General features: G+C 53.6%; 1 protein-coding gene across 1 annotated transcript in view; it reads left to right on the forward strand.

Annotated features, from left to right (window-relative positions):
• RPH3A (rabphilin 3A) overlaps window positions 1–20,898 on the forward strand; it is a 110,171-nt gene that overhangs the window by 18,055 nt on the left and 71,218 nt on the right. Inside the window, exon 3 of the mRNA XM_058280996.2 lies at window positions 20,670–20,758. Within this exon, the coding sequence (XP_058136979.1) occupies window positions 20,688–20,758 (71 nt within the window). The 5' untranslated portion in view covers window positions 20,670–20,687. The remainder of the gene's footprint in view (window positions 1–20,669; window positions 20,759–20,898) is intronic.

Raw genomic sequence — 20,898 nt, forward strand, 5'->3', positions numbered from 1 at the left:
AGCCGGCGTGGGTGGGGACTGGGGCCAGGTGGTTCTGAGCTAGTGGCCCTCGGTCGTGGCTGCACATTCTTACCCGTGGGTGGGACTTTTGAAAAGCGTTTCTGCTGGGACCCTCCCCTTTGAGTTTCCACCTTTGTTGGCTTGGGGTGGGGTGATTCTAGGGGGCAGCGTGGGCCGTGGCCCTTTGTTCTAAGGCCACCCGTCTGTGGCCACCAGCCTGACGTCGGTGAGTCGTCTTACCTTCCGGATCCTTGGTTTTGGCATCTGTAAAGGGGGCCCCAAACCTCCCTTCTCGGGTGACTTGTGAGGAAATGCTGAGGCATAAGAGAGATGCTGTTGTGAAATCTTTGTGGGACCTCAGAGCGCTGTCGACGGGGGGAGATGGCGAGGGGCCTCCCGGGGCACGTCGGTGTCTTCTGGACGGTCTTAACCACTTCCTCCTGGCCGCCCCATCTGCCCCGTCTCATCGTCTTGGGGAAGAAGGGCCACAGGAGCGCTCACCCTCCGAGAATGTCGAAAGAGCCCCCGAGGCCCCCCGTCTGGAGTTACCACCCCTGGCAGAGGAACTGTCGACAGGAAGGTGCCAGAGGCAGAAAATCAAGAGCAGCTTCCGGTTCTGGCCCCCCAGGTTGTGGGTCACAACGGGGGCTGCACTAGAAAGGTGGCTAAACTCAGAGCCCCCAGTTATTGAGCATTTTTATTTAATCTTCCCATCTGCTCTGGGAAGCCCCACTTTTCAGATAAGGAAACTGAGGCACAGAGGGGCTAAGTAACCTGCCCACGGTCCTAGGCTAGCAAGTGACAGAGCCGGGACTAGCCCCAGGGACCCCTTCATGTCCACCAGGTCCCCGAGCAGAGCGGGGGCTGCCTTCCCAGGAGGAGAGGTGCTGAAGATGCCTCCAGGTGCCACGGCCTTCTGTCCTCCTCCCTCCAAACTCAGACCCTCAACACGACGGCCTCCTTTTGCTGGCTTCAGCTGTGTCGCCGGAGCTTCGTTCTCTAGGCAAGACTCCCGCATCGCCAGCTCCTGTGATGAGCAGGCCCTAAGCGGGGAGGCAAGGAGGCTGGTCGGGCACCCTCCACTTCCTTAACTTTCACACGGCAGCTTCGCCGCTCAGCTTTGCAAAGCCTCAACTCCTCTTTTAGGAAGAAGTGGACTGTAAGCTTTCCTTTCTTTCCTCAAGAAAGAACTGGAAACGAGGGCTGAGGGAACCTGATTGTCCCTTGTGCTTGACTTCGCAAGGTGGGGGACTTTTCCTCAAATGGCGGCCCCCATCCGTGATCCGTTCTATTGCAGCCTGGCTCGGAACAAACCTCCTGCATCCACGATGGCCCATCCGTCGCTGGCTGCAAACCTTTTGCCTCTGAGCATGTGATGTGGGGCCTGGAGATTGAAAATAAGCTATAAACTGATTTGTTGCCCAGCCCTGGTTCATTATCTGATCAAACTCCAGAAAGGCCGTGGGCTAGATGATTCCCGTAAGAGTTCTGTGCCTGGTGAGAAGCCACTGTGTTCACTCCTGGCTGGTTTCCCTTCCGCTTCACCTTGTTTTGCCCCCAGAAAGGTGATGGTGGAGGAAGGGGGTCAAAGTGTACCTTTGGTTGCTTGAGGGAGAAGCTGATCAGGAAGCAAGCTATAATGACAGTCCTTTATCTGGACCCAGCATCTTTCTTCCAAAATTGCCTCGTTGCATCAATTATCTCATTATCTGCCTCTTGCATCTACCATGCCCTGCAAAAAGGAAAACAGAAAACAGACCAAACTGCTAAACGTTTGTCTGACTTAATATTCCTCATTGTAGGGAAGTGGATGTGGCTTAAGCAACTGGGCTCCCGTCTACCATGTACGAGGTCCAGGGTTCAATGCCCAGGGCCTCCTGGTAAAGGCAAGCTGGCCCACGCGGAGTGCTGGCCTGTGTGGAGCACTGGCCTGCATGGAGTGCCTGCCCGTGCAGGAGTGCTGCCCCACGTGCAGTGCTGGCCCAATGGAAAGCTGGTGCAGCCAGATGACACAACAAAAAGGACACAGAGGAGAGAGAATGAGAGATGCAGCAGACCAGGGAGCTGAGGTGGCACAAGAGAATGATCATCTCTCTCTCACTCCACAAGGTCCCAGGATTGGTTCCCAGAGCTGCCTAATGAGAATATAAGCAGACACAGAAGAATACACAGCAAATGGACACAGATGGAAGGAGTAGGGGAGAAATAAATAAATCTTTTTTTAAAAATTTCCTCATTGTAAGAGGGAAAGTAGAAAGGTAGGGGTACTTGCTGGTTATTGGAGAATTTCATACATACAATATATCATATTTATATATGTCTAGTCTATATTATCTCTTTTGTCTGTGCATGTATGTGTATGTATGTATCTATGTGTGTGTGTGTCTGTGTATACATATACACACCGGGACTGCATTGGTTGCAAAGGCAAGTCATATAAAGGGACATTTAGTGGTTTATGTAACTGAAGCATCCAGAACATGCGGCTCAGGTGTGGCTGGATTCGGGGCTCACCAGGAACCCGAGCGCTCATCCTTTCTGAGTTCTGCTTTCTTCTGGGTTGGCGTCACTCTCAGCCAAGCTTTCTCCACCTGGTAGAACCCCACCAAGTCCACGTTTGTCTCATCCCCACTTCAGCCCACGAGAAAAAGAGAGAGGGAGAGAGAAACTCCTTCCTAGGATCCCAACTAGAGACCCAGAACTGAGCCTAACTGGCCTGGGGGAGATCGGGCAGGATGGCTTCCCAAGGAAAATCAGGGGGTCAGTACCAGGAGGGGCAGGAGCTGATGTCTGTCTGCTCCCAGGGATTCCTGTGAATTACCAGGGGCTGAGCCCTGCCTGAGGTTCTGAATTCCAACGGCATTAAAAGTTCGGAGAAGTAAGAGCTCAGGGGGATGGAAAAGGCACTGGGGAACATCTAAGAGCTGGGCTTGGGGGATGGAGGAGAGAGCACTCCAGGGGACAAAAGGCTTCTCACGGCGTTCTATCGCAGTACCTAGCGGTTGGTGGATGCCAACTTCTAGAAAGTGTATCGGTTGCTGATTTCATCCCTACACACGCACCTTCAAAGGGTCCCTGAAACTGGGGGGAGGGAGGTAAAGTCTGGATGCCACGGTCCCCGGTCTCGAGCCACAGCCCTGGCCCTGCGCTGCTTCTGTCTAGCATTTCTGTGATGAGCACTTTGGGTTGATTGTGGCTGATGTTTTCACATCCTCCCAGTCGCCACTGCCCGGGTCAACCAGGGTCCAAGCGGGAAATGGATGGCAACTCCAACTGTGCAACTCGAGGAGAGTTCTACAACAGGAGAGGGATTGAGTGTGCGCGGGATTAAGGGGAACCAGCCATGGCGGTGAAGCAGGCTGGGGCGAGCAATAGAGGGGAGCTGTTACCACCCTGGGCAGCAGCACCAGAAGTGGGCGAGAGCTGGACACGTAGCTGGAGAACCCTCCTGACCAGAGCTGTGGCCTTAGCTGAGGGAGGCAGCCAGCCCCCGACAAGGCTGCAGGGAGGGAGCAGGGCAACAGCACCCTGACATGCTCCTCCTCCTCTCTGGTCTTCTCTAGTCCTCCCCACTGGGCTAAACCCAAATGAAAGGCAGAAGGCAGGGGAGCCAGCCTTCTGGGAAGAGAGTGGGGAGGAGAAGGGTCAGAAGTGGACCTGGAGGGGCAAGCAGAAGATATGGCATGCTGCCAGTAGCAGTTAGCTGTTGCTGCCTAACAAATCACCCCAAACTGTTTGCTTTGATTCTGCAATCTGGGCTGGAAACAGTTGGGGGCTTCTTCTGCCAGTCTTGCCTGGGGTCACTCATGGGGCTGCAGCCTTCTGGCAGCTTGTCTGGAGCTGGGTGCTGCAAAATGGTCCCACCCCCCTGGTTCCTTGGGACTCTCGGCCCTTCCCACAAGACAGACTGGGTGTCTAGCCGGATGGTGGAAGCATTCCAGAAGGAAGCCCCAGCGGGTAAGTACTGATGAAGCCCCTGCTTTTGTCATTGTTGCCCACTTCCCATTGGCCAAAGCGAGTCACATGCTGTGCTCGGTCAGCCTGGGCGGGGGGGGCGGGGGGGGGGTGCCCCTGTGGAAGGCGTGGAGCTAACGCTCTTGCTGCTGCCCCAGCACGAGCAGAACCACGGCCTGGGTTTCAAAGAATCTCAACAGCTCAGGCAAGAGTCTGACAATTACAAAAGGATTCCTGGAAAGTCGGATGCTGAGGGGGTGTCCCTGTCCTCCCCCCGTGCCTCCCTCGCCAAAGCAAGTAGCCTTGAGAAATAGAGACTAGACCAGCCCCAGAGGAGTTCCAATGTCGTGCTCCTCCAGGAGGCCGGGGGCGGGCAGGGCGGGGGCGCGGTGACTGCCCGGGTGTAGCGGGAAGGCGCCGTGTGTGTGCCTGTGTGTGCGATGACTATGTGGGGTGTGGGGTGTGGCAGTGTGTGGTGTGTGTGTGGCGTGTGTGTGGTCCACGCGTGCCTGGGCTTTGCACACTGGCTCTGCCCCTTGGTTAGCTGTGACCTCAAGCTAATGCCTCGCCTTTCCACGCCTCGGTTTCCTGGCGTGAAGTGGGGGCTCCTGATTGAGCTGAGAGTTACGTGAGATGGCACCATGACAAGGACGCCGTGGGCGAGGCACGGAGCTCTGCCCCTGGAGCGGGGCCCCGGGCCGTACCTGCAGGTGGTCAGGACCGAGTGGAGGAGAAGGCAGAGAGGCTGTGACCGACGCCCAGCCCTCCTCCTCACGGCTGCCCGTCAGCCCGGGGACAGCCAGTGGGCCTTTGCGAAGCTCAGTTTTCCTCTGTAAAATGGGCTCGGTGGCCTCTCTTTGCCAGGGTTACAGGAGCCACGGGACGTAAATCACTCATCGCATCACGTCCCTGGCACGCGGTGAGGGACCGGCCCTATGCAGCTGTTACTGTCTGCCTTTATATGCTCTCTATTTGGTGCTAGAGCCAGTCCCAGTACGTGCCAGGCACTGTGCAAGGGTTGACTTATTTGACCCTTCCCCATCCCTATGGGGTTGGCTCTAGATTGCTGTATTATCATCCCTATTCTCCAGATGAAGAAACCGAGGCACCCCAAGTGTGAACAGTCACCCTGGCATCACGCAGCCAGGAAGAAGGAGGGCTGGGATTTGAGGCCTCTCGACCCCTGCCCCCCTGCCCCCTGCCCCCGGCGGGGAGGGTCTCGGTGCCTGGCCGAGGCCCGTCAACTGCAGGGTGCCCGTCTCGGACACTCGAGGGCTCGGCGGTTGTTTCCACGAGCAGGGGACCCCTGTGGCCCATCCACGCTCTCCGGCCAGCGCCCACCCCTGTCTCGGCGAGCTGACCTGCCACTTTCCTGTTCCTCCCCGCAGCTGGCGACGGGAGGGCCTGTGGGAGGCGGCAGGTCTTGGGGATGTGTCGCTCACGGGCACCGCGAGCCGCTCTTGCTCTGATCTTAGCGCCACCCCGGGGCGCGGCGGGAGGTGTGCGGTGTGGCCCTGCAGAGCCGCGGGGCGACGGGAGGGGCCGTGTGTGACTGTGTTGGTGTGTGCGTCTGTGGTGTGGGGGAGGCATGTGGGCGCACAGCGGGCGCGCAGGGGCGCGGGCCTGTGTCCACGGGTGTGAGGGCGTGGGCGGGTGAGGACGTGGGCGCGGGTTGAGGGGTGGAGGGGGCGTCTCTCCAGGACAGCGTGTGTGGGGGGGTGACAGGGGTCTGGGGGTGGGGGTGGGGGCACATGACGGGGGCCGTGTGAGCTTGCCTGTGGTGGCAAGGCGAGAAGGTGGGCGAGCGCTCCCCAGCCTCTAATGGCCTCTTCTTTGCCAGGTGGACGAGACAATGGGCAATTTTCCAGGGCAGGGGCCCTCTTAGGTCGGAGCACTTGAACTTTCTGGCCGCCAGAGCCTGCCTCTGCCTACTTGACAAGAGGTTTGGACGGGGAGTTTTCCCACATTTGAAAGGGAAGAGCCTGCGCCTGGAGCCGTTTCTTTCCAAATGCAGACAGGGGCAGATTGAGAAAACCCCCTGGCTCCCTCTCCAACAGCCCAGACAAGGGGTTTTGCTGTCTGCACTTGATTTCCTCTAGTGACTGGGAACTCATTACCTCTCACAGCAGCATATCCCCGTTTGCGTAGCTCTGATGGCTAGAAAGCTGTTCCTTGCCTTGAGCCCGCCTCGCCCTTGCTGGGCCTTTCACCAGTTGGTGCTCGGTCTGGCCGAGGCAGCTGCATTATAAAAGCCTGCTCACCCAGAATGGTGCCAGCAGCCTCGGTACCAAAGGGCGACCCCCCCACGCCCGGTTTATACCCTGGCTGGCTCCACCCTGTTCTGGCTGCACGACCTTAATTCAAGCCCCAGAGACTCAGTTTCCTCCTCTATGAAATGGGGCTAACCCTCCCAGGGTTGTGGTGAGGATGAAGTGAGGTGGAACCTGGAATGCGCCCTGCCGAGGGCCGGTGCTGTCCATTTTGTGCTGGCCCCCTCCGCGCAGCTGCTAAGTACAGACCCTGAGGACAGGACAGGGAAGTAACAGGTCAGGAGCACGGGCTCTGGAGCCAGACTGCCTGCTGCGTGGCCTGGGGGAAGGTGCCTAACCTCTCTGTGCTCCAGGCGCCTTGCTGTGAACTGGGACTAATCATAGCAGTCACCCAGAAACTGGTAGCACCCCAAAGGAGTAAGTGGGGAGAGTTACGGAAGTGGCTGTTTACAGAAGTGTGGCCAGACCAACAAGGTCAAGGGGAACCGGCCAGGAATGCTGAAGCGCCCCTGGCCTAGCGAGAGTGGGGACCCATTTCCATCCCTAGGCCTGGAGGACGGGCGGGGGTGGGAACTGTGCCCGGGAGAAAAAGGGTTGTATGGAAAGGACCCTCTGACAGGAGCTGTAACCTAGGGGAGAAGGGCGGAGACAACCCGTGGTGACCCCAGCCCTCTCCTCCCTCCTGCCAATCATCTGCTGGCGCCTCCCACTGGAAAAGCCAACCAGATGGCAGAGGGCGAGGGCGCCTGATGGTGTCAACCACACAGATCAGCCTCCTAGGGCCCAGAGCAGGGGAAGGGCGAGTGGATCTGAAAGGGTGAATGAAAAATACCCAGCAAAGCTCCGCTATTACTATGTTGAAACATATGAACCAGCCACAAAACCACGTTTGTCCAGTAAAAACAGCAAATTACTCTTTTTAACCAAATACGATTATTTGCCCCCAGTAGACCCCAGACCTGGGTGGTCAGGAGGCTCACTTACACGAGACCCAGGTTTGAGTCCTTGGATGGTCCACCTGTAACTGGACAAGCCAGGGCCTCAGTTTCCTCATCTGAAAAACAGGAATGCTACATCTTCCAGCTGTAATTTGTGAAAATGTCCCCCAGGGCCTGATGCCATTTATAAGGGGGTAAATGTCCCTCTCTGCTCTGGGGAATTTCATCTCCCTCCATGGGACGGTGAGATCGCAGGCTGCAGGTAAGTCGGCTCTGGGCGGGTTTTGATCGGGGACGCGTTCCGTTGCAGCCCGGGCCCGCGCGAAGCCGGGGCCCGCTGAGCTGAATGGCCCGCTTCGCTACACAGACCTATCTAATCACGCGCTCCTGCGGGGCCCGGGTACCTGCGCATGCACGTGCGGACCCAAAACTCAGTCCTGAGCTTTTCCTCTTTCCCTTGTTGCCACAGCGTAGTGGGGCAGAGGTGAGGTCGGTTGATACAACCACAGCCAGCGTCTGCCTCGTCCAGGAGTCAGGCACCTGGCTGGGCCGTGCGGGGAGAAGAATGTTCTGTTAACAGCGTCTGCAGCTTTTGGGATTTAGACTCGGGGGAGCAGCGGGACCCCAGAACCCAGGGGAGCCCCAGGATGAAAAGCCTCTGGGGCCCTGTGGGGGGGGGAGCATTCTTCCCAGGAAAAGCAATGCTGAGGCCCCCCCCCCCTCCGCCATCAGCGAGGTCCAGGCACTCACCTCTGTGGACTCATTTCGGATGCACCCCTCTTAGGACCTCCTGGCTGTGTGGCCTCAGGCAAATGACTTCCCCTCTCTGGCTTCCGTTCCCCCAGCTATAAAATGGGCATGAAAGGAACCTGTTCTCTAGGATTGTTGTGAAGGTCAAATGAGAAGTTGCAGGTCAAACGCTTGGTGCCGCACTAGGCAGAGACAGGATGGGTTAGGTTGTGCTGTGATAACAAACACACCCCAGGGTCTTGGTGGCTGGCAGAGCTGGGTCTCACTCATGCCACCTGGGACCTCCGCTCCACATTGTCCTCTCATTGGCTAGAGCAGCTCTCACCTGGGCTAGAGCAGCTCTCACCTGGGCTGAGAGAAGCCCCAGCTTCCCGCATCCAGGATTGTCGAGACAGGAAAAGCTGAAATGTGGTAGGTGTGCCCCGGCTTTCGAGCTTCTCCTTGGAAACTTCCATTGCCAAAACAGGTCGTGGGACCACTCCCAGCTTCCTCAGGGGGAGGGGAAGGGCAAGCTTACCACGTGGTGAGAGCCAGAAAATTCAATAAGTGACCCTTGCCTGAGTATTATTATATTGCTATCATTGCATTGTCATTTATCATTCTTTTACTCTTATTGTTATTATCATTTCCATCTTCTTCTTCCTCTGTATACTTACTCTGGCTTCAAGAAGCCTGAGGTGTTTTGTTCTCATGGCAAAGTGGGTGCCCATCTCTTTGGAAAGACACAGCTGAGCTAGTGCTTATTAATAAAAAACAAATTAATGGTAGTGCCCATTTGGCAAGGAGGTATTCCAGACCTGGCCCTGGGCCAGGGACCTCACACCCGTTATCTCTTTCAGATCTCCCAACATTCTCTTCTGAGATGGATCCTGTTATCATCCCCACTCTACAGTGAATAAACTTACCCAAGTTTCCCTGGCTCGCAACAGGCAAAAATGGGCTTAGACCCCAAGCGCGAGCCCCTGGTCACCTTGCTGAACTGTCTGTAAGGACATGTGACCTCAGCCTCCGGGTCTTGAAATGGGAGCTGGGGCTCCTGCGGGTGGAGAAGGCGTGGCAGGCACAGCCGTTCACCACCGGCACCCACTCCGTCTTTCCAGCCTGGCTCCCTCCTCCCTCCTTCCCTCCAATCACCCCAGGCTGCACCCCCATGCCTTCCTCTATTGCCTAAACAATCCATGTTCATTGAAGCCTCTGAGCCTTTGCTCACTCAGCTCCCCTCCTTCCACTTCCTCTTCAAGGCCCAGCTCAAATTCCCCCTCCTCTGGGAAGACCGCCACGCCAGCCGCCATGCTCCCATGGCATTTTTGTACAGTACATTTCGTACAGTAACAAAACCTAACCCTTTTCCAGAAAAGCGCACACTCACACATAGACGCGCACGCAAAGCCTCTCTGGAGGAGGGAAGAAATTAGTCTTTGGATTTAATTAATGCCAGCTCTCTCGTCCCGACTTTTTATACCGCCACCTCATTTGTCTTATTAAGTACTTGGGTTTGCTTTTAATTAGTCTTGTTTATTGTCACTGAATTTTAATTGTCAGTGCAGGATCTCAGCGGGCTTGGCAAGGATGTTTAAGTGCTTCCTGTCCAGCAAGGCCTGAGCTTGGGTGGCAGCGCCCAGGACGTAGGGGAGGGAAACGTTCAAGGGGGCGCTAAAGGCTGGTGTATTTATCCACAGGCCTCCGTCAATTTTGGTTGCCTTTGGGATCCCTGTTTGTCCCCAGTTGCTGGTTCACCCCGAAGACATACTGGGAGAGTTTAGGCGGGTTGCAACAACAGAAATCCAATTTAAATTGCCTTGAGGTGGAAAAAGAGGAATATATTGGTGCGTGGTAGTCCAAAAGGCCACGATGGATTCAGGCATAGCTGGATCCAGCACTCCAGCAGTGTCACCAGGAATCCCTCTCTCTCCATCCTTTGGCAGGCTTTTCCCATATCGTGGCAAAAGTGACCCAACACGAGTTTTGGGCTTCTGTGCTACAGCTTAGCAACCCCAATGGAAAGAGTGTGCTTATTTTCTCATGGTTCCAGGAAGAGTCTTAGAGCACGCCTTCATTGGCCCAAATTAGGCCAAGGGTCTCTTGCTGAGCCAGTCACTGCAGCTCAGTGCACTGATTGGCCAGACATGGGTCACCGAGGGACCAGGTTTGGTGAGCTCCACCTGAGCAACCCAGATCAAAAGTGAGAGAGGAGTGGATTCCAAAAGGAAAACTGGGGTGCTATTATCCAAAGAGGGGAAAATGCTGAATAGGCAAAAACAAGAGCTGTCAACCCCAGATAACCCTTGCAGTGTCTCCCAGGCTTACACAAGCCCCCAGGCTTTTGACCTTTGTTTTCCTCCCCGGGTCCACCTTCAAATAATCTTAATAGTGACCTCCCTGCCTGGTATACAAAAATCATTTTAGATTACAAAGTCCCATCACATGTGTTCATACATCAACTTTTTTCCCCAACAGCCCTCTGAGGGAGTCATGGCAAGGATAGGACTTTTTATATCCTCATTGTGCAGGTGTAAAAATGAAGGCCCAAAAAATGAATAGGGGAGCTGGAATTGGATCCCAGGACTCTGTATCCTCGGCCGGCAGTTATCCCATCACAGTGAGTGCACTGTCAGCTATTGCTGCATAAAAAAACCACCTCACAATTTAGGGGCTTAAAAAAACCCTGCTGTTTCTTTATCTCATTCTTCTTCAGGTTGGAGATTGAGTGGGCTGATTCTTCTGGTCTGGGTCAGTCTCAGATGATCTTGGCTGGGCTGGCTTGTATGTCTGCAGGCAGCTTATAGGTTCTGAAGGGGCAGCTATGGTTGCTGGGACAACAGAAACCTCTTTCAACATGATTTCTCACCCTCTGGCAGGTTAGCCTGGGCTTCTCTTTGGTGATTTCAGGGTTCTGAGCAATAAAAGAAAGAAGAAATCTCTAAAGCACCGGTGCTTTTCAAGCCTCAGCTTTGTCACATGTGCTACCATCCCACTGGCCCCAGAAAACCTCCTGGCCAACTCAGATACCTCTTCGTTTCCTGAGTTGGTGAGAAAGAGTGAGACGGGAGGCACCTCAAGAGAGTGATGCTAATTAAGGGAATTTGACACACTGTGGCAAGCCCTTCGAGGGTATTTAGTGTCCTTCAAATCATGTCACGTAAGCAATGGTCCACTTTTGCTGCCAGAACGAAATAACAATGATGAGAATGATAATAATAGCCATGATAATAATTAACATTTACTGAACACATTTTATGTTCCAAGTACATATTGAATGTCTTCCCTGCATTGTTACATCTTATTCCTTACAACATTCCACAGACAGTATAGTAAAGTGATGAAGCATGCAGGGCCCGAAGTCAGATCTTGTGGGTAAAATCCCAGCTCTGCCAATCACCAGCTGAGTGGGAAATTCAGTGAACCCTTCTGAGCCTAAGTATTCCCCTCTATAAAATGGAGATAAGACTAGTACCTTCTTTAATGGATGGTTGGGGGAATTCTGTGAGGTCCCCCATGGAAAGCACTTAGCCCAGGACCAGGCACATCTTAAGTAGCCATTTTTGTGAGGTGGGTAGCACAGTGGTCACCATCCTCTTATTATCAATGAGAAAATAACCCACAGCATTAAGTGCCTTCCCCAAGAGCAGGCAGCTTATAAGTTGCAGATCGACAGGGGATGGAAGCTGCACCTGACCTAGAAAACCTGTGAAATGGGGACTGTCCTTGTTACTGAACAAGTGAGCTCACTGCACAATGTGCACAAGAACTAATTCTAAAACACCAGGGTTTCAAAGAAAGAAAGAGTTTTATTACATGGCCACCATGTAAGAAGACAGGAGCAGGCTCAAACAAGTTCAAATCTGTCTCTCTGAGCTGAAAGACTATGGGATTTTTAAAGCTAGTTTGGCCCAAGTGCAATGGCAAAGACCAATAAAGACAGATGGTCCATCAATGAGCCCTCGACACTGATGTCTATGATTATGAGCCTGTGTGCCTGAAATATGAACTAGGCCTAGAGCGCAGGGTGCCTAAGAGTTACCTCCTGAGAGTCTTCATGTTGCTCAAATGTGGCCACTCTCTAAGCCAAATCAGTATGTAAATGCATTACCTTCCCCCCAGTGTGGGACATGACTCTCAGGGATGAGCCTCCCTGGCACCAAGGGATTATTACCAAGCACCAGCTGATGATGTAACTAGAAAAACACCTTGAATAAAAGGGTCAACTCAGACCAGCAGAATGTCTCAGCCTACATGTAATATCAGGTGTTAAAAACTGCTTTTTGACTTTGGATAAAAGGAGGAAATGGAAAGGACAAATGAGTTTATATGGCTATGAGTCTCCAAAAAAGAGTTGGGAGGTCATCAGAGGGGTAATGCTTACGCACGCCTCAGCAGGGTACCAGAGACAGCCAAAGTAGCTGGAAACCCAGGTACCAGTTCTCCTGAGGACTACAGAGACCCACAGGTTCTACAGTCATGGCAGATGGCTCTAGAGTTCAGTGCCATGTCAGTTGGCCCTACTTTGGAGTTTCTGTTCCTGAATGTGATGGAGTTGGACTCAGATATGACCTTTCTACACATGCCTCTTCTGTTACTTTTACTGGACCTGTAATTGGCATTGGGGTTGGTGTATACTCAGGAGACCTGAATCTCTGGACTGTCTATGTGACAGCCAGGCCCTGAGCCTCAGCAGACTTGCAACTACTACCATCTGGTTTATTGGACTTACCCCAGCCAGCTAACAGGGAGGTGAAGAAGGTCACCCACCGTACCAGGGAGCCAAGAGTGCCTAGAACTGCAAACAGGAGAATTGTATCCATCATCCATGTAGAATCTAAGCCCCCTCTTGATGTAGAGGGGGACTGGACATAACCATCCCAGGGTCCACAGGAAGGAGGAATAGAGTATGGATTAGAGTGGACTTTCTGGTGTTCTGCTGTGGAACTATTGTGATTAGTAGTGGAAGAAATTGTAGCATTGATGTGGAGAAAGTGGCCAAAGTAGCTGCTGAGGGTAGGGAGAGGGAAGAAGAGGTATGGTGTGGGGGCATTTTCAGGATTTGGAGTTGTCCTGGGTGTTGCTGCAGGGACAGATGCTGGACATTGTGTGTCCTGCCATGGCCACTGGGTGGACTGAGGGAGAGTGTAGACTATAATATTGACCACTGTCCATGTGGTGCAGCAGTGCTCCAAAATGTATTCACCAGGTGCAGTGAATGTGCCACGATGATGAAAGAGGTTGTTGATGTGGGAGGAGTGGGGTGAGGGGAGTGGGGGAGTATATGGGGACCTCATAGTTTTTGAATGTAACATTTAAAAGAAAATAAAGAAGAAAAAAAAGATTAAAAAAATAAAGCTAGGTTGGGGTCGGATTTGATATAAGGTGGCACTTGGGAGGCACGTTGGCTGCTCATTGGCTCCCTTTTCTAAGGAGGGGGCTGTGACATTGCCAGAACTTCTGTTGGTCACATCTCTTGCTTCTTTTTAGGATCCGGTGTTTCTTCTTCCTCTGTCGCCGCTTACTTTGGTTCCACTTACAGGATGCTTTAGGATGCAGGGTGACTTCTGGTCGCCTTAATAGGGAGCACACAAGAGCAAGCTCGGGGGCCCTGAGAGGCTGGTTAGAACTGGCTGGAAACAGGGCTTAATGGAAGGGGCGAGAGATAATAATCCCTGAAGGTTATGGGGAGCTCCTGGTTACAGCGGTGCCATAAATTATTCTGTTAACATAAAAAAAGCAAAAGGAAGGATATCCGCTGGAGTCAGTGGTACTTCCTGTGGGAATATCTGAAGCGCACGGCCCAAACTGTCTCTTATTGCCATAAGGCAGCGGGAGAACCACGTGGACGTGGCAATGAGTTTGCTTTGTTTCAAGGCCAGGGGCACAAAGGCCTGGTTTCTGGGTTGTCTCAGGCCTGCCTCTGTCCTTATCTCTGGCATCAGCCCTGCATGGGAGGAGCTGAGCCTTCATCAGGTTCAGGAACAAGGAGAAACCAAGAGCAGCCTGTGCCCTCCGGAGGTGGCTGGACATGGGAGGCCGAGAGGAGGCCGACGGCACAGCAGGCAGCCAGGGGGATGGGCACTCAGCTCCGTGAAGTCAGGAGACCACCTTCTTTCTCTTTGGGGTCTCCAGTGTCCAAAATGTCCTGGCAAGGGTGTATGGCACCCAAAGAGCCTTGGGGTAGACAATGTTGGCTGTAAGTTTGAGACGGAATATAGTGTACTCAGCTCGTGATGCTTCCCAAAGCCTCTCCGTGGCTCCCCATGTGACAGCCTGGAAGCCTCCATGGTCTGCAGGATCTGACCCCCACTACTGCTCTGATCTCAGCTCCCCCTTTTCCCCCCTGCTCACTCCACTCCAGCTGCTCTGCCCTTCTTTTTGTTTCTCTAACTTATCAAGCCCTTGCCCACCCCTGGGCCTTTGCGCTTGTTTCCCCCTTTCCTGGAAAGGCTCTGCCCCAAGTATCCACACGGCTCGGTCCATCGCTCCCTTCAGCTCTTCGTGCAAATATGATCTCATTGAGTCCCTCTAATCATGCTTTACTAAGTCAAACTGCCTCTCCAATACTCAACGCCCCTTTCCTACTTAATTTTTTTTTGTAGACTGACATTTAATATTTGATTTGTTTATTGCCTGTCTTTTCCAGTAGAATGTAAATTCCATGAGGACAAGGATTTTTCATCCCTTTTTTTTAATAGACTGTTTTGAGAGCAGTTTTACATTTACAGAAAACATGCACAGGAAATATAGAGAGTTCACATATCCCCCATACACACTCACAGAGTCTCCCCATTATTAACAGCTAGCATTAGTGCAGCACATTTGTCATAACTGATGAATCAACATTGCCACATTATTATTAAATTAAATAACATCTCTCGTTTCCCTTAGGGTTCACTCTTTGCACTGTATACTTCTATAGGTCTTGACAAATGCATATCACATACCCACCATGTCTTTTGCCTTTTTTTTTTTCTTTTTAAATGCCCAGTGCCTAGAACAGTGTCTGGCACCTAGAAGTGTTCCATAAATATTTTTTTTGGTTCTTCCAATGTCTCGAGAGAAATTGGCAATCCATATTTTCAATAAATCCTGTGCTTTTAAAATACTGGCTTGAGTTTATTTTTTAAAATACTGCATGGGCCTAACTAAACAGATTTTCAGCCTGGCTCTTTTTACTGGATAGCCCAGTTGGACGCCCTTTGTGTAATTGCATTTCCCAGCCCATCAGAGAGTCTGAGTTTATCCAGATCCCTAATTGAGCAGTGATGGGGTGGGCTCAGGGGAAGAGGAGGATGAGAAGACAGATGGGGCTGACTGGGCATCATTCAAGTTAGTGGGTGCAAGTTCTGCCACCAAGCGTCTGACTTAATTCTGAGCCTGAAGTGGGGAGGCCGACTGGCATTGAGCTCCATGCAGACGGTGGCAGCCGGCGCCCTGCACAGCCCGCAAGTGTCAGGTAAGCCCTGCCCTGCCCAGCCCACCGAGTCACGTTCAGACACCTGTTGCAGCTCCAGAAATGAAATGGACATTACGAATTTTGTCTGACTGTTTTTTCCAGTTCAGCTACAACCAGCAGAAGCCCCCAGAAATTCTAGCAGAGGCAGCCACTCTTCCTTCGCTAACATGGCTAAGGGGAGCCAGGGGAAAGCAGCAGAGCCGGGGGCAAAGGGGCGACAGGGAGCTGTCTTGGTTTCCTGGGGCTGCCGTGGCGCAGGACGACAGCAGTTCGTTCTCTCCCGGTGCTGGTGGCTGGAAGTCCCAATCCTGGTGGTAGAGGTGCTCCCTCTGCACCTGGGGGGAGAGTCCTCCTTGGCCCCTTGCTTCTGGAGGGTGCTGGTCACCTCGCCTTGCTCCCCGGCTCGCAGCCGCGTCGCTCCAACCTCCCCTCCAGCTCCACCTTCTTTCTTGCCCATTGTCCCGTGGCGCTCTCCCCTCCGTGTGTCTGTCTGCGGCTCCTCTCCTCATCTTTCAAGGTCCACCCTAATCCACTTTGGCCTCATTTTAACTAATCACGTCTTCCAAGACCCTATTTCTAAATCAGGCTGCATTCACAGGCCTGGGATGTGGGCTTGAACGTGTCTTTTGGGGGTGGCCCAATTCCACTCCTGAGAGGAGGGTTCTAGAATCTGCCTCGCTGGGGTTAGGCCAGGGTCTTCTTGGCAGCCTAAGCCTCAGGATGGCAGACAGGTTAGCTCCAGGTTGCGGAGGCAGGAATACCTGGGCTAAGGTAGTACATGCAGAGTTACTGAGTGTCTACTGCATGCACTGAGCTCGATGACTTACATGAAGTTTTATTGAGCACCTACTGCATACTATATTCAGGACTGGCTACACAATGAAAATACAGGACCCCATATTTGAAAATTATTCAGAAGCTCAAGACAGTGAGAGTGGAGGATTAAGCCTGGCATGGGGACGTTTCGTGCACAGCATCCTGCGTGGCCACGTAGGCCACACATCCACGAAGCCGCCCCTGAACGCACCGAAGGCAGGGCTGCTGAACTAATACAGGCCCAGGCTCCATTCTCAGGGATCTTACAGAACCCACAGAGAGACAAACAGCAAAGAGATAAAAAGTACCAAGAATTACAAACTGTGATAAACATTAAAGGAAACTAACAAGGTGCAGTGAGGGTAAGTAATGGGGTGGGAGGAGGTGACTTAGGTGGTGTAATCAGAGAAGGCTTCTTGGAGGAGGGGGCATTTGAGCAGAGAGCAGCAGGGCATGAGAAGGAGTCAGCGGTGAGAGTGAGAGGAGGATGGTGTCAGGGCAGAGAGAAGAGCCGAGGCTGGAAGCCGGTGGGACGGCATTGGGGGTCGTGAGGAGGGCAGCAGGCAGAGGGCATGGCAGGCCAGAGATCTTGTCCTGGGGACAATGGGAAGCCACTGAAGGACTTCGTTTTCAAAAGGTGTATTTATTTTTGAAAAATAAATGTTTACTTTTGAGTATGCTAAAAATTCACATGGTTGCAAATACAAAGGGGTATTTTGTGACAAGTCACCTCCCCGTCTTGGTCCCCAGACACCCAGCTCCCCTCCCCAGGGGCAAACAATGCTGTTCGCTTCTCCTGAGCCTTAGCAGAGATACTTTATGCAGGTATGAGCACAAATCACAGAGGCTCCCGTTGGAGTCCATTTCTGTGAACTGCCCCTTGGATCTGAGATCTTGGCTGGACATCACAGAGTACCGCCGGCCAGCAGGTAGGAGCTCATCTTGGGCTTCCACTGTCAATGTTAGAACATGGTTAAGTGGCTTCCCTGGGGGAAATGAAGAGCGCTCAGATGTGAACCCAGCTGTTGGGGATCGACTCAAGTCCGCTGCCCCAAAAGGCATGTTCTGTTTACCCACTTGTAAATAGGGCCTTTGAAGATGTTACTGGTTAAGGTGTACTCAAGTGGATGAGCATGGACCATACCCGACAGAGCTGAAATCTTTGTAAGCCAAGGAAGGAGGAAGCCCCGGGGAGCGGCCAGAGGCTGGAGGTCAACAGTAGCCCGAAGATGCTGCCATGTGCATTTTTTCATGGGATGGAAAAGCCAAGGAACCCCAAGACTGCCAGCCATCCAGGAGATGACCAGGCGGGGGAAGCCTTCCAGCCTCTGCAACCGTGAGCCAACCATGGTATAGATTTCAGCAGGCAGGAAACTAAAACACCGGCTTTCTTACCAATTTCCATTTTGTGCCCCTGGGAGGTGAAGCTCTCCGGAAGTAGAACCTGCGAAGGGGACTCTTGTGTTAACGACTGATTCAGGGAACGCTCTAGGAGGAACCTGGCACTGGGGCGAGCAGGGCAGAGCAGGGGGCAAGCCTGGCAGGATGTGGGTTCAGCTAGCGCCCAGCCTCTGCTGGACCCCGTGTGGAGCTCTCGGGTGTGAATGGCACCCCAGGGTGGTCCCAACTTCTGACAATGGAGCTGTGCTTTTATACCCTCCCCATTTAGCCATGGGCTCTGGGCCGCCCCCCGGGGCTGGGTGAAACCTCCCAGGATCTCTGGGTAAGGCAGCTTCTGCTGGCTGAGGGCAAGTCTCTGGGAAATGGTTCAGCTCTGGGCCCTCAGTTGCTAACACGCCCAGAGGACAGGGGTGGGTGCACCGCCAGCCAAGGGGGTCTGGGTGGGGCATCACCAGTGTCCGCCACCCACACAGCTCCTACCTGCCTCCCATCACCCAATCCAGAGCTGCCTGGGGACACGTGGCTTCCTTTCTCTGGGCCTGTTTCTCCAGGTGTTCAAATATCCTTGATTGCTCATTTTCCTCTCCTGGTCTAGACTCGGTAGCGTGGGTTGAGCACTGGACAAGGAGTCCAATTCTGGGATGCTGCATGCTTTGAGAGTTCCGAGTGGTAAAGTGGAAACAACCAGTGCAAGGTCAGGGTCCTTCAGGCCTGGAGGAACAGAGCTGGGTGGTTCCCAGGGGGAGGTCAACCAAAGAGTGTGGACTTTGCAGGCTAAATTTTAGTGGGCAATGCACTTCTGAGGTACACGCCTGCGGGCAGGAGAGCATCGGCAGGTTGGATTCTGCCTTGAGAGCAAGAGAATTTGGAGATGCGCATTCCTGGGAGGGGGCGGTGTGTCCCCCTGCCCCGGGCCTCCCTGCCTCCCCAGGTCTGCTAAGAGCAGTGTCTCATCACTTCTGCCAAGTGGGAGCTGAGGCTTCCACTGCCGGTTTGGCTGCCAGCCAAGGGCAGTGGGGACTGAGTCTGACAGCAGCCAGCAGGGGCCAGGTGGCCCCCAGGGAGCCCCAGGGAAGCCTTGCTCAGCTCCTGGCACAGGTGATAAAGAGCCATTAAGGTTCCTTTCCACAGATTCCCATTCCCAACAGGACCGGCTCTCTTTTCTTTCTGTTTTGGAAATGGATACCATTAAGTGGTGCTGTCAGCCTGGGAGGAGGGCAGGTGAAAGCTGCTGGGAGCGCTCCCCTGCAAAGGGACTTCTCTCCACCCGTCCAGACAGCAGCCCCTCTCCCCCGCCCCTCCTGAAAGCCAAGTAACTCCCCCGGCTGCAGGATGGGAAAGGGGTGCGTTCCATTTTTCCCTCCCAGCAGCTCACCTGCTCAGCGTCACAGCGAACGACTTGCTGTCACAAGCTCTTCAGGGAAATCAGGACCTACAGGACGGGCCAGTCCACTTTCTGTTTACTTTTTAACTAATTAAATGTAATCTCTGGGTCTTTTCCCTTTGACTCTTTGGCCCTGTGTGTATTTGTGTGTGTGTGTGTTTAGGGGGGGTATTCAGAGAGGACATGGCCCTGGCTAATTTCAGTTGGATTTATTAAGTGTTTGGGGACTCACTCACCCCTTCAGCAAACACTTACTAAGTGCCTTCTAGGTGTTGGAGATGAAGCAGTGAAGAGAACAGGAAAAATTCTTCAAGGAGCATACATTTTAGCAGGTGGCTCCAAACGCCCAGCAAATAAACAAATGTAAGGTGTATTATAAATTTGGGTAGGGATAAGAGCTATGAAGGAAAATCAGAGTAAAGGACACCAAGGTGGGAGGAGACAGAGGACAAGCCGTTCTAGGCTGAGTGGTCAGAGAGACCCTCTGACGAGGGGACGCTTGAGAGTCGCTGGAACACGGGGAGCTCAGGCATGTCTCTGGGAAGACGCTGGCAGAGGCAAGAGCCCGTGGGAAAGTGCGTGGTGCCTTCAAGGAACAGCAAGAAGACCTGGGAAGACGAGAAGAGAGCGGCTGTGGGAAGCCAAGTCGCGCCGAGGAGTTCAGATATTACTCCGGGAGCAACGGGAAGCCATAGAAGACGTTGGCGCAAAAGAGTGACATGAGCTGATTCACTTTTCTGGGGAGCGGAGGGAACTGGTTTTTTAAAAACGAGGATTTTCACACATGGATAGGCCAGCTGGATCAAGATACAGAACATTTTCACCCCACAGAGCCCCCCCCCCCGTACCCCTTCCCAATCAATACCCACCCCAAAGGGTACTGATTCGCTCTGATTGCAGTCACCCTAAGATAACTTTGCCCATTCTCAAAGTCACGTGGATGCCTTTGAGGACTGCACCCTCTTCGAGCCTGGCTTTGTGTCACTAAACGTAATGTTTGTGAGGTCACGCATGTAGCCTATGTACCAGGAGTTTGTCTTTCATCGCTGGTTGATACTCAGCTTATGAACACACCACAGTTTACGGCAACTCTGTAACTGCGTTGGTGCCGCGGCTTACGTTTCTGAGGTTCCCCCGGCCACTGCGGGGAGGATAGACTGAAGTGGGGTCGGGGGGAGCAAGGAGGGAGACCATTGAGGGGGGTCCTACCACAAGCCTGGGGTTTGGCCAGTAGTGGAGGCTTAGGCAGAGAGAAGTGGGCAGATTCCAGGTCTGTTTTGATCATCAAACTCACAGGGATTTTCTGGCGATCTGGATGGTGAATTAAAAAAAAAAAAGAAGAGCTAGAGATGCCACCCGGGTTTGGGATGACCTCGACAGCTCTGAGGTGGTTTTTTGTCTGGACTTGGCCAAGCTGGCTGGGGAACGAGCCCGGGACGTGCTCCGGGAGGGAGAAAGCTGGGTTGCAGGGAAGCACTGCCCCCCCCCCAGCCTCTGTGTCCCTGGTCACCAGTGAGACGGGGTCGAGACGGGGTGACAGGCAGCTGGGACTTGCAGCAGGACATTCTGTGCCCCCATCCGGGAAATGGAGAAGCTGCCCGAGGCTCCCTTCTCTCCCCTGTGTCCGCCGGCGTTTGGTGCAGGGCAGGGTCCGAGAAGCCGGGAGGGGCCAGATGACCGTTCGGTGATGTCCTCTCTGCCTTGGTGTCTTTCAGGAGCACTGGACTGCCGCCATGACGGACACCGTGTTCAGGGGCGGCTCGAACCGCTGGGTGTGTCCCAGCGACCGGCGCCTTCAACCCACGTAAGTCACTGGGGCTGCCGGGGGGGCCCTGCTTTGGGTCCTGACGTCGGACCGTTCCACGCTCGAGAGAGGAAAGGAGCAGGATCTCCTTCCCAGGGAACCCCGTGGCAGTCTGGGCGTGGAAACCTCCCCACCGATTT

Source organism: Dasypus novemcinctus, chromosome 19 (assembly GCF_030445035.2).
Source record: "Dasypus novemcinctus isolate mDasNov1 chromosome 19, mDasNov1.1.hap2, whole genome shotgun sequence".
Taxonomy (NCBI): domain Eukaryota; kingdom Metazoa; phylum Chordata; class Mammalia; order Cingulata; family Dasypodidae; genus Dasypus; species Dasypus novemcinctus.